Here is a 17,984-nt window from a genome sequence, read left to right on the forward strand (position 1 = left end):
TGGCAATGCATGTGGTGGTGGGTGTGTAAGTTCTGCTTCAACTGTTGCTACAACAAATTTATTGTATGGCCAATGCTCGTACCCCTGAGACGCGTGACTAGCTTAACCGGAAAGGCGGTTCAACAGTAGTAACAAGCAGCACCTTTTGCCTCTACAACAAGTGGGCGTTAGATGTTGAGGGGTTGTCGTATGTTGGACTCAATTATGAGGATATTTTTTTTAAGGAATTTCAATGGAATTAAGAGAAACTTTAATTTGGTTATGAAATTAAAGCTTTCTTGTTTATAAGTTATAAAACTTTATATTTTGCATAAAACAACTAAATTTTCAACTCTTTGTTAGGTTAGGTTAGATGGCTGATCAAACATTGCACGTGGACTACCATATATAGTCCTTTGTCAGGCCATAGAAAAGAAGACCTCCTTTGTTCGAAACTTATAAATAAGCAAAACGCTTAGTAGCCAATACAAATTTGCACCGGCATTTTGTTTCCATTCCCCCCAGTTCGGTGGGATGCCTAATGGTATGCCTCCCAAACCGAGTTGTTTCCACCATACAGATTCTGCAGACGTCCCAAGCTTTACAAGAAGAAAGGGTGTTGAGTTGTTTCCACCTCATAGCCTTATTTTCTTCGATACAGATTCTGCAGATGGCGTCCGGTAAAATTCCAAGCTATTTTACTGCCGGGAGGACGCCCATTCTGCAATGGTCCATTAAAGTAGCCGCACTGAACTCTCTGAATGGATGCTCACTTCTCCGGAACATTAAAACTGCTAACTTAATGACTGCAATATCGGCCTGGAAGACACTGCAATAGTCACGAAGTCTGAAACTGGAGTTAATAGGAGCTCCTAACAATAGATCCCTCCACAAACTTTCCCCCCAAGCTTTGACCCATCCAACTGCCCCTCTTCTCCAACAGCTTCTTCTCACCCACAACTCCCTCGCCGGTATATGGGTTGAGTAGAAGCCGCCAAAGTTCGGTTTGGCGACTCCATGGCCCAAGTGACCCGGTATGAAGGCAAAGTGAGCGAAGATTTCGGAGGAGTTGAACGCTCTTTAGTTTTTTACAAGTGTGGCCTTTTATGTAAAGACTCTATAGAACATCAATTTCGGTAAGACCCCTATCCATTGCCAAAAGCCAGATGGCAATCGCCGCGTTTTTTGCTCTCTCTTCGTCAATGGCTCCATACAGAAGTACCTAGACAATCGATGCCTTTTTTGCACTCTCTTTGATATTCGACTTCCCAGACGGATGCCTCCCATTCGCGGCATCTTGGTTTTATTTGGGTTGGTGGTGCAACCTTTTACGACTGCTCAATTTGTTACGACCCCTGCGTCAATTCATAAACAATACTCAGAAACTTTCCTTTGACCATAAGCGCTACATCGTCCTGCAGCCATGATTTTCAAGTTTTTTAAGCAAGACTTTAACGACCAGAATCCATAGAAGAGAAGAGAACTCCACCTTGTGGTGTTCCCCTACTCACATTTCGTCGAGCACATGTGTTTCACCATTCAGTTTCAATCACTCTGTCGCACAGAAGACTGAAAATTAAGTGTTTGGGGTTTGATTCTTCCCCAAACTGTCCAGTGAAGATACGACTGCTTCCGCCAGAACGTTATTGAAAGCTCTCTCAATATCAAAGAATGAATTCTTCTACCTTAATGCTTCCTCAAGTCATAACGCGATAGTATACAGGGTAGTATCTGAGGAATAACTGACTTGCCTTTACAATAAGCACGTTATGCCCCTGATAAATGGTCCCTCGGAGTGCGCCCTCTTATGTAGCAGTCCATCAGTCTCTTCAATCTTCAACTTTACAAAAGTAAAATTCTAATTCAAAATTTTTCGCTCTACAAAAAAAATGTTTTAACGATTTTTTTCTTAAAAACATTTCTTTAAAATTATACATCAAATGACCTAAGCATAAATCATACATTCAGTGTTGCTCATACGACATGGTGTACCATATGAATACAGTACAGTTGATGGCTAATTTCAAATGCGTACAACTGCTAAATGAAGGGTTTTGTGAAAAAAATTCTTTGGAACTGTTTTGTGACGCAGAAAATTTTGAGTTAGAGTATCACATTTCCAAAGTTGTAGGACCTACCTACTTTGTAGATAACAACTTTATTGCAAAAGATCAAAAAATCCAGTATAAAAGACATAGGAAGAGAAAAATTATTTAGCCACGCTTTAATCGAAGCAGGGATGAAATTCAAGCAGTTAATTAAAGGTATATTCAGTTTTGTTTATCAAAGTGGGAGGGCACGCCTAAGGTCACGATGCAATCCTCGTATTTCCATCTCATCAGAGTGACATTGAAGAAGTGTAGTGATACTTTAATAAATTAAAGCTGTTATGATGTATGTGGAGGCAGGAGTTTTAGTTAATGGTGAAACTACAATGCATGGCAATCAAAAAAAATATTTTTTGTAATATCAAGTGTGAAAGGTGGGAATCGTTTTAAATCAAATATATTTTTTTTAACATTTTCGGACCATTTTAATTCATGATGGATGCTTTTTTGCGGACCATGTATTAATTAAAAAGGGGTTTCAACATTTTTTGTCAAGAACAAAATAATCAAGCGCGCTATATAGCCAAGAACTTTCTATTAACAAGCTCATGGGTACTAAGTTTCTTTTCAACGATCATTATCTTAAGAGTACTCTGAGAATAGAAAAGTTTACCTGCTGACCAGATACAGAGATAAAGTGAATCAGACAAAGCAGGAATTGTTCGAAATCCATTATTCTCAGAAAAAATATAAGAGCTTCATATTTTTTCAGTTATATAACTATATCTGAAACTAATATAAGATGACTGACTGAATTTCACTACCCGTTTGTAAAATATGGTTTGATATGATGTAATAAATGGCCAAAACCTAGAAGATAGGAAGATCTTTCCAGGACAATATTATATTTAAAAGTTTTCTGAGCAAAAGAAATTTCTGAGGCCGGTGGAAAAATTGGTTAGCAAATAAATCTTGTATACAGATCGAGAAGACTGCAGGTAATGTCTAGAGTAATTCGCCAGGGAAACAATGGAGCATCTCTTGTGCACTTTTGCCACATTCACTGGAAAAGGTATCGATAGTGAGGCCACAAGGTTTGTTAAAATTCGCGTCAAGCGTAGGCATCCTAAAGGATGACTGCTTTTCATGGACCTAGCATCTAAACTCCATCTGGCACCGCAAAGACCCAAACTGGCCTATGCGTGGTAAATTGGCCTGCCAGATTAATCTAGATTTGGTTACCTAACCTAGTGTGTTGTGTAGACGTACTGTTTTTTTTTGTTTAAGAAATATTTATTCAGGTATTTTTGATGGCGTGATGGTACTCTTGAGCCACATAAAATATCAAAAAAATTATTTCAAGCAAAATTTATCTAAATTAGTGTCGCTGCTTGCATAACCGATAATCAATTATTTTTAATATATATTTTTGAGTGGCAAATTTATTGTTCTACAATGCAAACTACATTCACATATACAAGCAAAATTGTCTCTACTTAAAAATAAATTGAAAAAAATTATTTCCGCTCATCAGCCTTAAACACTTCACATATATAATGCATATATATATATGTATATAGTATATAGGCGTTTATAAATCAGTTCTCCAACGATCTTAATGTAGTTGAAAGCGATTTTTAACGCGTTTATTGGCCATTAATGCTATTAAAAAGTGTGGCAACAACAGCAACAAATAAAAGCGAAACAATGGTTTAACATGAAGTAAGCAGCGCGTGGCAATAAATTAAAATTTTATAAGCTAAAAGGCGAAAACGCAACAACAACAAAACAAGAACAAACGTTAACTACGGTTGCACTGAAGCTATTATACCCTGAGCAAGTAAAAAAGTTTTGCATACAAGGATTTCATTTTGATCGGTCCGTTTACATGGCAGCTATATGTTATAGTAGACCGATCTGAACGATTTTCACGGAGATTGTACGACTGTTATGGGCAGTGATCCATGCAAAATTTTGATACGATACCTTGTCAAATACAAAATTTTTCCATACAAGCGCAAAATTTGAAACGTTCAGTTTGTATGGCAGCTATATGCTATAGTGGTCCGATCTAGATAATTTCAACAGAGATTACAACATTGACTTTGGCAGTAATCTATACTAAATTTCGTGAAGATATCTCAACAAATTAAAAAGTTTTCTATACAAGGACAAGAATTTGAACGTTCAGTTTATATGGCAACTGTATATTATAGTATACCGATCTGAACAATTTTCGCGTAGATTAAACCATTGCTTTAAACAATAATTAGAGTAGAATATTGTGAAGATATCTCAACAAATTAAAAAGTTTTCCATACAAAGATTGGATTTGGATAGGTCAGTTTGTATGGCAGCTATATGTTATAATGACTCGATCTGTAAAATTTCTTCAGAGATTATACCGTTAGCTTGAACAGAAGCGCATGTCAAATTTCGTGAAGATATCTTTATAAACAAAAAAGTTTTCCATACAAGGAAGAAGTCAAAAAGCTGATTTTGATAGGTCAGTTTGTATGGCAGCTATAAGCTATAGTGATCCGTTATATATGATTCTGAGCAAGGAGCAACCCCGTAAAGAGAAAAGGACGTATGCAAAATTTCAGAGCAATATCTCAAATATATATATATATCTTTTTAAAGGTGCCCTAGCTTTCCTTCTGGTTGTTGCAAACTTAATATATCCTGTTCCGGGTATACAAATGGTAACAAAATTAATACAATATAGCAACAATGCATGCGCACATATACAGCAAAACCCACCGAAACTCCCAGAAACCATACCGCAAACCGCAGACAAAATCGCTTAACTTGGTGTCGGCGTTGGAGCGAAAGTCGCCCGGAGCGTATTAACAGTGCGCACGCAATTGAGAGTCCTGCATTGATAGCGTGCGTGTATGTAACATATAGGTATATATATAATAATATAGCATATATATATATATATATGTATATGGGAGTGTGTGTGTTCATTTGACTGCATTTATTTGACAATTCGCTTGATTTATACCGCACATTTGCCCGCCTTCGCCGTTGTATTACGAACTCCGATGACCGCTTTCATCTACCTCCAGGCATCAAAACTTCTCTGCCGCTTCCCATTGACTACAATTTTAAACTCTTTGTTACACCGTTAGTAGCGCTTACATTTTATGTTTACTTATACGACATATATACTTGTAGTATGTGTCGGTTCATCCACATGTTATGTGTCATGTAAAAATCTGTTATCAGATTAAAAGTACTAATTAAAATGTTCAACTTTTATAAATGTTGGGAAATTATTCAAAAAATGCTGACCTGTATATCAAGGCCTTGTCGAAGCACACATACATACTTACACAGACATATGCACTTTATGTATTTGTATGGCTTTCCAAAGGATTTGGAATGGTCGCCCGCTAGGACACATGTGAAATAAATTTTTCCGCCAACTGATGACCTTAAAATAATATTAAAACAAGAATGCAGAACAAGAAAAATGATATTGAAATGAAAAATACAAATATTAATACAAGTAGATATCATGCAATGCGCAGCGGCCTTGACAGAGGTAATTAAAAGTATGCTAATGAATTTTTTACTACGGTGTTTATGTGTAGTTCGTTTAGAAATACAGGGCAGTTTAGTCAAAAATGCTAGAACTAATATATGTATGTATTAAATGATATATTATATAATATGATATCTTAAATATTATCGACTGATCGAAATCGATAACTGACAAAGATAACCGATGAACGATGATATACTAGACTTATTATTTAGGATATTTTTTTACTTTGTCGATATTCGTTTAAAAATTGTGCATTATTGATACTGGCTTATCGAATATCGATAGTAAAAAGTTGATTTTAAATTATAAATTATGCATTTCAGATTTTACAGAAAATTCTTAAGTATCGAAATTATCCAAATTATCGATTATCGATTATTAATTGGAAATTATCGATTTTTATTAATAATAAAAATTTGAGATTATTAGATAATGCGTAAATAACGAATTTATCTATTATATATTTTTATCTATTATATATTTTTATTTGTAAATTATCGATATTTTACTTTTCATTTATACCTTTTAGAATTTATAGAAAAATATTAAGTATGGAATTAATCGATTATAGATTACAATTTGGAAATTATTGATTTTTAGTAAAAAAATTATAAATGTATGAATATTATTTTAAAATTATCGATATTTTATTTTTAATTTACACATTTCAGATTCTATTGAAAAATATTAATTATTAATTTAATCGATTATCGTGTACAAATTGTAAATTATCGATTTTTATTTTTAAATTATACATTTTAGATTTTATAGAAAATTTTTAAGTACCGAATTTATCGATTATCGTTTACTAATTTGAAATCATATACATGTTTTTATTAGTGAATTACAAATTTCATGTTTTTTTAGAAAATACGTCAATATCGAATTTATCGATTATCAATTATTAATTGTAAATTATCGATTTTTTTTAATTATACATTTTAGATTTTATAGAATATTCTTGAATATTTAGTTCATCGATTATCGTTAATTGTCAATTATCGATTTTTTTATATACCATACCTTGTAAGTTTTACAGAAAATTCTAAAATATCGATTATTTATTACTAATCATAAAAAATCGATTTTCTTTTATGAATCGTACTTTTAAGATTCCATAGAAAATTCTAAGATGTCGAATTTGTCGATTATTTATCGTAAATTATCGATTTTAATTTATTAATCGAATTTGTTGATTATTTCTTACTAATTTTATAAAAAAAATTGTAATATTTAGTTTATCGATAACAGATTACTAATTGTAAATTATCGATTCCTATTTATGGATAATAAATAATGAATTATACATTTCAAGATTCAGAATTTAGATTTCTGACTTTCGATTATATATAATCTATGGATTATAAATTATAGATTATGGATTATGGATTATAGATTATAGATTATAGATTATAGATTATATTATAGGATTATAGATTATAGATTATAGATTATGGATTATAGATTATAGATTATAGATTATAGATTATAGATTATAGATTATAGATTATAGATTATAGATTATAGATTATAGATTATAGATTATAGATTATAGATTATAGATTATAGATTATAGATTATAGATTATAGATTATAGATTATAGATTATAGATTATAGATTATAGATTATAGATTATAGATTATAGATTATAGATTATAGATTACAGATTATAGATTATAGATTATAGATTATAGATTATAGATTATAGATTATAGATTATAGATTATAGATTATAGATTATAGATTATAGATTATAGATTATAGATTATAGATTATAGATTATAGATTATAGATTATAGATTATAGATTATAGATTATGGATTATAGATTATAGATTATAGATTTTAGATTTTAGAAGAAATTCAAAATTGTCACTCTGGCAGACCGCCGAATGAGATAATCAATCTAACTGAGTTTGCTGGAGGCAACCTGAAGAAGAACAGAAAAAAGTACCCATTGTACGAAGAAAATAGTGTTTTTTCACCATGACAATGCACCTGTCATGCATGTGCTCATCTTTAAAAATCAAAACCACATGCTTAACACAGCTTCCTGCAGCAAAGTTTTCTCATTTAGTTGCCATCAAACGGTGCAACAGGAGTCCCAATAACATGAAAAGAAAACATGTGGCAAGTGAGCTGAATAACGCTGAGATGACAGTGAAGAGTAATTAAACTGCCAATGAGATGAAAGTCAATGCATCCGATGAAGCAGATATTTATTTACCTCACTTGAGCTGTCTTACTTTGCAACTACAAACTTTGAGAAACTTATTTTTCGCCTAAAAGTAGACTAAAGCAAATAAGCTGGAGTTGAGGAAGCAATTTATTGCACAGTAGTGCAGTAACAGTGCAGCACATTTTCAGGGTAAGTGGCTCGAAGCACATTAATTTACTGGAATTTGTTGTTGTAATGTATTTTAGTTAAAAACTGTGTACCATCACTTGGGTAAATAAACGACTCTAAATGAGAAATAGAAATTTTTTTTATTAAAATGCTTGCTGAATACTCTCAAGATATTACATAAGTTGTTCAAGCGCGCTGAAATGTAGGCTTCGTGCTTTCTTCTTAACACTTCTCACTAGAAAATTAAATTTTTTTATGAAAAACTCTTAACTTTTAATCACAAAAACACTTCCTTCTAATCTCACTCTCCGTTTTAGCCTTCTATTTTCCAATATACCAATTAAATGCTTGCTCGCGGCTCATTCGCACCTTTCACCTGCTGTCATATATTTCCTTACGGAAATAAAAAAAAAGAAAATCCTAATAAAATGTCTTGCACAACTACGATTTCAATTTCAGATAGCAATTGATAAGCGATTATTGGATGTCAATGCCACTACAACAACACTATCGCCTCTTGCCGGCATGTTATTTGCGCTGAGGCGCCTATAACTATGCAAAATACAAGCACAGAAAGAAAAGAAGGCGGTGGAAAAGTTATGATATGTATACTCTTTAGATACAGTGGCGGCGCGAATAGTAGTGAAAGCATCAAAATAATATAAATATAAAATTTAGCAGTTTGTCCGGGCTAATATCCTCAACTAGGGGGGCGACTTTAATAAAATTTAGCACACTGTGTTCAGTTTGATCCAACTTAAAAGATAGGTCAGCTTATGCCTATATACTATATATATCTGTATGGAACATAGGGCCGACTTGCTGGAACCAAAGGTTGTCCACATCAACATATTCCAGATAAGCACGAAATAGTCAATAATCAGGGCTCTTTTGCGTTCCTCATTGACAACAAAATATTGGTCGGCTTAGTTTTTGAAGAAATATGAACCAATGCTTCCATACGCCCATAAAACACACCGAACTGGCTGTTTTTTGGGGATATAACGGCGTCTCAACAAAAGCTAGTGCATTATCATCACTCCAATTTTGCGACAATGTTGTTTTTTTCACGTACCCATTCAACCAAAAGTGAATTTCAGCGCTGAACAACATTTTCTGGTGAATATAAGGATCGCTGGCTACCTCGTTTTGGCCCCATTCATCGATCGTGCGATACGCTTGATGAACGTTCGGCTTCAATTCTTCTACGAGTTGGATTTTGTAAGCCCACAAACTAAGATCCCTATGCTAAATATTTCACAGAGTGGATGGACATAGCTTTTACTGTTGGATGCGATGGCAGATAAACTCTTTGGGGTCTACCTTCATTATGAAATGGCAAGCCAAACTAAGTATAAACCAAGAGACAGCTCTCCAAAAGGCTAACTCCAGAAAGTAAAGAAAAATTAAGGCAGCTTTGAAATTTTCTCAGTCTCATCTTCTCAAAATGGTGTTATCGAGTTGTTTGTCATGTGGGAACGAGACCTAATCTCCTCCAATTAAACTTAGATTCTTTGTCGGTAAAGAAATTATATACTAATTCTTAAGAATTTTTCTAATCGGCTTAGTCGTTGAAAGTCATTCCTCGAATTCGACTCTCTTCATTTGCAACTTAAACGATATCAGTAGGATAAGGTAGTTTTCGGCACATAGTAAACCGGCCGTCATTATAATAGGAAAGAAAAATTACCGTGGGGTAGAACTATCAACGACTGCGATGTTCACTACCTTCCTCACTAATATATAAATAATAGAAGTCACTTAATTTCATAAGACACATGCACACAGAAGATAGAACTAGCTTTACATTTGAGATGCCTCCTCTAAGAAATTACGATAAAGACGATCCGGTATTTCTAAATCGACACTTCAATTTAGGGATACAGATTGTTCTCCTTCTTCTTGGAGTAGTTTTATGAGATAATAATTCAGAAAAAGGATCCCCCAGCCTCAATATTTGTTTGACAATTTCGACTCTGATAATAAATTTATTTTCAACCCTGGATTTAATACAGTCATCACATTTTGTCGAGTTGAATTGTAACCTAATAGTACGCTACAGTTCGTCATGATTGGTTCATATAACATTATCACACTTTCACGGGATGAAATCAATCGGATGCCTACTGTACCATTTTTTATGACTTGAAACGGGAACTAGAACGTTCTATGAATGATTTTCAAGACAAAGTTTCCCAAAATTGGAATAGGTGGATTGTTTCACATAAACTATATTGATGAATCAATGACAGGTACAACGATAGGTGATGGGGACAACGGGCTCTAAATGTATTCAATGTTATATTATAACAATAAATTGAAAATTTTTTTTAGTATAGTTAAAATGATCCGGTTTAGGACAAATATCAATCGAAAACTTGTTGCAAATTTTGAAGGAAGTTTTATATTGTCACTCTCATATATGTAAATCCTTCTCCATATTCGCTGGAATCTGGAATTTTCAGAATATGCTCCTGAGACGAACTCTTCACCAGCAAAATTAGTCGTTATAGTCAGTAATCACTTGGTTGCAAGTCCGAATGCATAAGCACCTTCCAACCAAGATCCCACATGTAAATTGGCCTGATGTCTGAACTTGTCCTAGTTGATTAGGTAACCGCTGTTAGGCTATTGCTTCTTTAAGACGGTCCAGCTGTTGACAGTACAGATGCGAATTTAGTGTTTAGTCGTTGAGAAGCAAATCCTTGTAAATGATTGCTTCCTAATCCCACCATGTAAATAGCAGCATCTTCCTGACCGTTAAACTGGACTTGACCACAAATTGCGTCTGTTCACTGCGATTCATCCTCAACCATTTTCGTTGGACGTTGTCGTAAATTATCCACTTTTCATCACTTTTGTTACCATCCGCTTCAGAAATAGATCGTATTTTTTGTGATTTAGCTGCGATTCGCAATTGGAAATTTGGTCAATGACGGTTTTTTGAGTTAATCCGTGTATCACCAATATATTGAGCTTTTTTATGTACCTAGCCTTACTTAAATGAATTCAAGGGATCCTAACTTTTTGCTACTATTTATCTTTGAAAGATTTTTGAAGAAGGCATTGGTCAAATTTCTTTCACCCAATCCCGCTAGCTCAGACATAACATGCTCATATATCCAAATAATACAACCTTCCTTCCAATATGGAACATCCTAGTAAATAAAAAGTTGGTCAATGTACCAAAGTGGCGACTTTCAATTAAATGCTTCAAATTAAAGCCACCTTGTGAAACGAACGCTCATGCTTTGTTTGCGAAAATCACTTACGATGTCAGCATTTCAAAATTCCATTATTCGATTAAGTTAGGTTAGGTTAGATGGCTGAACTCTCAGCAAGGCGGAGATGTCACACTTGTTGTGATCAGTCCTTTGTAAGGACTGACGAAAAACTCTTGGGTTGGCTAGTAGCTATCGACAAAGCGCCCTGATCCTTTTAACAATCTGCTTAAGTATTTTATTTATATTTTTGCTTTTCACTTGGATGTCTGAAAGTATGAGATCCGAGGTATATTCGCCTTGTTCAAACAGCTGCCTTTATTGCTTCTGCCTCGATGTTGGGTTTCGACGAGAGCTTCCTATCTGAGATGAATTCATGTTACTTAAATTACTCAGCAGGCCCAAGATGTCCATTGATGGTAGATGCGCCTCTGGTATTTTGTACTTCTTAGTGAATAAAACCAGTTCAGTTTTGCTAGGATTGATGGAGAACCCATTTTCAGCAGCCTAGTTGCATACGATGCAGGCGTATCTTAGCGTCAACCATCAGTAGGAGCTTAGCTTTTACATTCTATTCAAAATTTCTTCTCAGCCATGAGAACCATCGTTCACCATACTGCCACAATCGTTCTATCGATTAAAATCCCGGCTCACGGACTTGAATGATTTGAAAGAATTGATCGTTCATGTTCTGTGAAGCAGCTCCTGGAGTTATTCAGGGTGCTGGAACTATAGATATGGGAGAGAGCACAATAGACCATAGGTCGCAGGCAAAATTATTGAAAGGAATGAGATCTTTTGAGAGGATGATCCTAAACTTTCAAGATTCATAACAGCCTTCCACATTTCCGCAGATGGCTTTCCACGAAGAACTCATGGCCTTCCTAACTTCAAATTTGTAGATTACGAATCCTGCCTTGTACAACACTTAATCGTGTGTTGCCATTTTAGTCAAACTATATTAACATGTGCACCGCTCTGCTTTTGGTTTTTAGAGTTTTATTAATTTTTTTTATTAATAATTTTTCACATTTACAATATTAATGGCTCTTTTATATTTAATTTTACATTTAAAATATATATTCTTGCTTTTAATATCATTTTATGCGCTGTGTTCACTGTTGTTGTTTTTATATATATATTTTTTTAATACAAAAGAAATTCGTAAATATATATAATGTACAAAATAAACTACATACTAGCAGAATTTCACAAGAACGAAGAAAAAAGAAAATGAATTGGAAGAAAAAGTTACGACTGTGTGTGTGTGCGTGTGGAAATTGAAATTGTGATCAGCTGTTAAGCGCTAGTTGCAACATTGAGTTTAATTGTTGTATTTGCTTAAGCGATTTTTTATACCAAAGCGCAATGCTACATTTGAGTAATTTGACTTTGTTCGAGCATTTATTTAGGTTTTTGAGTTTCATAACGGTTTATGTGTCAATAATGCACATAAAATTCATTTTCGAAAATAAATTTTGAAAGACAATATTTTTTCAAATTTTTTCAAAATGCTTAAATAGTAAAATAGCTTTAGTTATTTTCAATTTAATGTATTTTCGAAAATAAGTTTCGAAAAACAAATTTTTAAACACAATTTTTTTTTAAATTTGTAAATACAAAAATGCTAAAATAGCTTTAGTTGTTATCAATGAAATGTGTAAAATTCCCGAAAAAAGTTTTGAAAAAAGATTTTCAATTAATTTTTTTTTGAAATTTGTAAAAACAAAAATAAACAGAATAAAAAAAAACAGAGTTAAAAAATTTAGTTTTGATTTTCTTGCAAAATATTTGGTTCGAATTTTATTTTCGAAAATAAGTTTTGAAAACAAATTTTGAAATAAATTTTTTTTTTATTTCTTAAATACAAAAATGCTAAAATATTTTTAGCTGTTATCAATAAAATGTATAAAATTTTCGAAAATAAGTTTTGAAAAACAAATTTTGAAACACAATTTTTTTTGAGATTTTTAAATACAAAAGTGCTTTTAGAATTAAAAAATGACAATTTTTTTTGCTTTGAGTATATTTAGTTTCATTTTCTTGCAAAATATTTGAGTTCGAATATTTTTCGAAAATAAGTATTGAAAAACAAAATTTTAAACACAATTTTTTGGAATTTTTAAAATTTTAAAACACCAAAACCGCTTTAGCTATTATCAATTAAATGTACTTTCGAAAATAAGTTTTGAAAAACAAATTTTGAAATTTTTTTTTTTGATTTCTTTAAATACAAAAAATACTAAAAAAACAGCTTAAGCTTTAAGTTTTATTATTAGAATTTTTTTTGCTTCAAAAATATTCAGTTTTGATTTTCTTGCAAAATATTTGAGTTCGAAATGTTTTTCAATAATTTTTTTTTTTAATTTTTACTCGACCTACATATACATACATATATGGACAGCTTAGCTTTCGCACATTTAAAATTTCAATTTTTCATAACTATTTTTAGGTTTTCAATATATTTTTATTTTTTTTTTGAATTGCTAATTAAGGAGCAGTGCTTGTTGTATTTATATATATAATTCCCATTTGTTAGTGATACCAAGTTGATTAACTGCTTTTACACGCTATAAATGTAAATATTTTTTTCTTGTAAATAGTTTACTGAAATCTTTGCAGTTCCTGTTCACTACTTTTATAACTGTAAATATGCATTTTCCATATATTTAACTATGTAGGCATTTTTGAAAAATATCTTTCGACTTTACGATCACAAAACTGGCACTTGTTACTTGATTTTCCTCTTTTTTTTTGCAAAATTTCAGAATATCCTTCAGGCTGCGCCGCTTCAAACCGCAAGCGCTGCAAGTTTCTAACTATTTTAGCGCGCTCTTTAACAATTTTTACTTGAGCTAACATTTTTTTGTAAAGTTTTGTATTTACTCTACTCAATTTTGTTTTTTCTTTATGTTGTTTTTAAGTGCTTGCTTGTAAGTAGCGGACATTCTTCTTACATATAGATTATATTTTCTTCATTTTCTTTTTTCTGCTTAATTAAAAACTGCCACATATTACAAATTATATAACTAAACTTCTAACGCCTTCTTCTATCCACCTCTCCGTACCGCCAATTCGTGCTCTCCGCGCTTCTCTCTGCTTGCCGATGTATAAAAAATAAATTGCTTGCGCTCCGCTCTACTTGCCGATGTGGAGTTTGCCAAGCAGATTGGCAGCCTGATTACCGGCGGACTCCTGTGCGTTCACTGCGCCGTCATGGAGGGTCTGTGAAGGTATATATTTTATAAAAAAAAAAAATTTCAGAAACCTCAAAGCACATTTCTACATACCTTCTCCAAATCCTCACGCTTATGACTGACATATTGATTGGCTTCGTTCATCTTCTGATCAACTGCTTGGCTGGTCTGCTTTACAGCGCCATCGATAGCGTTCTCGGCTTCCTTCATTTTCGTCTCGACTGTCTGTTCGGCAGCCTTGACACTCTTGTTGATCGCATCGTTAGCGGCCTTTTTGGTTTGATCGACGGCGTTGGCAGCAGCCTGAGAATGAAAGAGAGAGTGAAAGAGAAAATGTAGTGTTTTATCAAAGAAAGCTCAAATTGCGTTTAAACGAATAATATTTTTTTAACCTTAAATTTAGAAAAATTGTTCTAAATAGTACTAAAAATTATTGGCTACTCTGAAACTGACGAGTTACCTTAAAACTTTGTTGTCAAACTATTTTTGTAAAACATTTAGTTCTAATTTCGATCGAGTGTTAAAACTTTAGTACCAAATATGTAGTGGCATATTTTTAGTACTAAAAAATTAAGAAACTCAAAAACTTAGTACAATACTTAAGCATTAAAAATTAGGATATGGAAAATTTTAGTACTTAAAATGGCTTTACTTTACAAAAATGCTTCTAAAGAGTACTAAAAATGATTTGCTGCCCTCAAATTTATTAACTCAATATAAATATATAAAATTTGGTTGTTGAACTATTTTTGTAAAAATTTAGTACATACTAAAATTGATTATTAAAATTTTAGTACTGAAAAATGTGGTGACAAATTTTTTAGTACAAAAAAAAACTAACAAAAGAATTTTAGTACATCACTTTCGGCATCCAAAATGTTAATGAGTAAAACTTTAGTACTTAAAAACTTTAGCTCTAAAAATTTTAGTACTAAAAATATTAGTAGCATAGTTTTCATTAATGAAAAATGTAGCGCCAAAAATTTTATTACAACACTTTTGGCATTAAATATGTTAATAAGTAAAATTTTAGTGCTAAAATTTTTTAGTACTTAAAAATTCTTTACCTTACAAAAATTGTTCCAAACAGTACTAAAAATTGCATTTTGCCCTATAATGGATAAACTCGTAATTTGAAACCTTTTTGTTAAATAATTTTTAAAAAATTGAGTACTCAAATCGAATTTCAAATTTTAGTACTTTAAAAATTAGTAGCAAAATTTTCATAACGGAAGCATGTTGCACCAAAAATTGTATTATAGTACAACACTTTCGGTTTAAAAACTGTTAATAGTAAAATTGTAGTACTTCAAAACTTTAGTATTTAAAAATTTTAGTACTAAAAAGTCTTTGCTTTCGTCAATGAAAACTCTAGCACGAAAAGTTTTTAAAATCGAAATAAAAAATTTTAGAACATAAAAGTTTTAGTACTAAAAAAAGTAAATAAGTAAAAAATTTGCAGTAAAATTCAGTAAGTTAGTACTGAAAACTTTGTACTAAAAATTTCTTTAAAAAACACTTAATATTTCTTAACTAAGAATTTGGTATCAACATCATTCTTAGATTTTTTAAATATGGTTTTAGAACTAAAAAATATTTTAATATTAATATGTAAAATTTTAGTACTGAAAAGCCAACAAGTAAAAAATGTGTACCAAAATATTAATACCAATCTAATTTAGTACTGAAAACTAAGTAATTTAATTCAGTACTAAAAGTTAAGTACTAAAAATTTAATAATAAAAGTAAGGTACTAAAAATTTAGTACTAAAATTTAAGCACTGAAAATTTAATAATAAAAATTTAGTACTAGAAATTTACCACAATTTTGTTTTTACTTAAAATATACTATTACAAACTGAAGTACTAAAAATTAAGTACTAAAATTATTTAAAAATATTTAACTTCCCAAAATTTAACACAATTTGATATTAAGCGGTGTATGTATGTATGTACTTAGTACAATATTTCAATATTATTTTCTAATTTCTTCTTGATTTACTTTTATTTACCACAAACAACATCACTCACCTTCTGTGAAGCCTCAGCCACGTTGGCGGCCACTTGCTTGGCATTTGCGGCCACAGCATTGGCTTGTTGCACAGTGTTATCGATGGCTTGTTTCGAGTTGTCAACGGCGGCCTGAGCTTGGCCTACGCCAGCATTGACAGCCTGACCGGCCTTTTGAGCTTCAGCAGCGGCCAAATCGGCGGCTTCCTTGGCTGTAAAGATAATGATGAAGTTTACAGAGTTCAAAAAATTAAAAAAAAGATTTCGGAAGCTTTATTAATTAAAAAACGAGCTTTCGAAAGCTTAATTGTGCTTACAAGTTCGTGTGAAAAAAATATAAAACCTCTCAAATATTTTTGAATTTTTTTAGTAATATTTTCCATATAGTTATGGTCCTATTTCATTTTGCCTCCTTTTCTTAATCATTTAATGTGCTCTTTCTCATTCTCCTATCTAACTACGTAAACAACTCACCAGCACTGGCCGCCAAGTTCTCCGCTTCACTCTTGGTCTGTTGCACCGATTGTCCTACAGCCTTAGCCTGTTCCTCAGCCATTTTGGCGGCATTGTCGGCTTTCTCCTTGGCCAATTTCTCAACATCTTCCTTCTTGCGGCTGAAAAGGTTGGCGGTCTTGTCGCCCAAGCTCTTGAGGGATGCTAAAATGTTATAAAGGAAATAAATTTCAATTATAATTTTGTTTTTAGAAATACAAATCTAGTTGCTAGTCTAATGCTTTATGCGAGTATGCGTAACTAATATATTTCTAAGTGTACTAAAGCTCTTTAAAAAGTGCAAAAATATGAACATTCGAAGAATTTCTAAATCACTACTATAATTCGTACTAGAAACTGTGAAAAATTATGAAAAAATTGGAGCCATAATTATTTGCAGTTTTATATTTTATTATTCTATAAAAATTCATAGCCAAACAACCATAACTTGTACTAAAAATTTTATAAAAAAGTAACGCATTTCATTCAAAACTTTTTCCAAAACTCTTAAGCTATATAGCTATATAAAACTTGGTATTAAATAACTGAATAATTTGTTGTAGATTTATTGTAGAACACTTTTAGTACTGAGTACTAAACGATTTTTAGTACTTTTAAGCCTTTAAATATTCAAATAGCTTTAATGCTGTTGTTCTTAAAAAATTCTATAGAACGAACTAATAATCTTTGGTAATTAAAATTGTGTACTAAAAATAAAGTCACTTAGTTTGCAATAAAAAATAATAAAGTCTAATTTTCTTCAGCAAGTTCTTAGTACAATAAAGCCAAAAAGAAGTTCAGGGCAATAATTTTATATATTATATATAGACATTTTTCCAATCCATAAATATTTGTGCAACGTTGACGACTAATTTCTTTTTTTTTCTTGGCAACTTGTACTAAATTTGTACTAAACCTGTTTTTAGAAGTCAGCTAAAACATGCAGAACTCATTATTAACTCTGTCATTTTGTCATAAACTAGATATAATATTATTATATAGTTAGTATATTCCTAACTGGAATTTTAGTACTAATAAAAATAAAAATATATATTTATTCTGTACTAAAACATGCATTACATCGACTTCTTAAGTATTTGGAGTTGTCGGAATTTTTGGATTAAATAATAGTTC

The 17,984-nt window shown here is 31.9% G+C and overlaps 1 protein-coding gene across 4 annotated transcripts in view; it reads right to left on the bottom strand.

Moving 5' to 3' along the window:
- Positions 1-13,615: 13,615 nt before the first annotated feature.
- LOC126756494 (uncharacterized) overlaps positions 13,616-17,984 on the bottom strand; it is a 56,385-nt gene continuing 52,016 nt past the window's right edge. For all 4 annotated transcript variants that reach the window (XM_050469581.1, XM_050469584.1, XM_050469582.1 and 1 more), the window contains 4 exons: positions 16,833-17,015; positions 16,380-16,570; positions 14,442-14,651; positions 13,616-14,376 (listed from right to left, as the gene is read on the bottom strand). In XM_050469581.1, the coding sequence (XP_050325538.1) occupies positions 14,290-14,376; positions 14,442-14,651; positions 16,380-16,570; positions 16,833-17,015 (671 nt within the window). In that variant the 3' untranslated portion in view covers positions 13,616-14,289. The remainder of the gene's footprint in view (positions 14,377-14,441; positions 14,652-16,379; positions 16,571-16,832; positions 17,016-17,984) is intronic.

This window comes from Bactrocera neohumeralis, chromosome 4, assembly GCF_024586455.1.
Source record: "Bactrocera neohumeralis isolate Rockhampton chromosome 4, APGP_CSIRO_Bneo_wtdbg2-racon-allhic-juicebox.fasta_v2, whole genome shotgun sequence".
NCBI classification, from domain to species: domain Eukaryota; kingdom Metazoa; phylum Arthropoda; class Insecta; order Diptera; family Tephritidae; genus Bactrocera; species Bactrocera neohumeralis.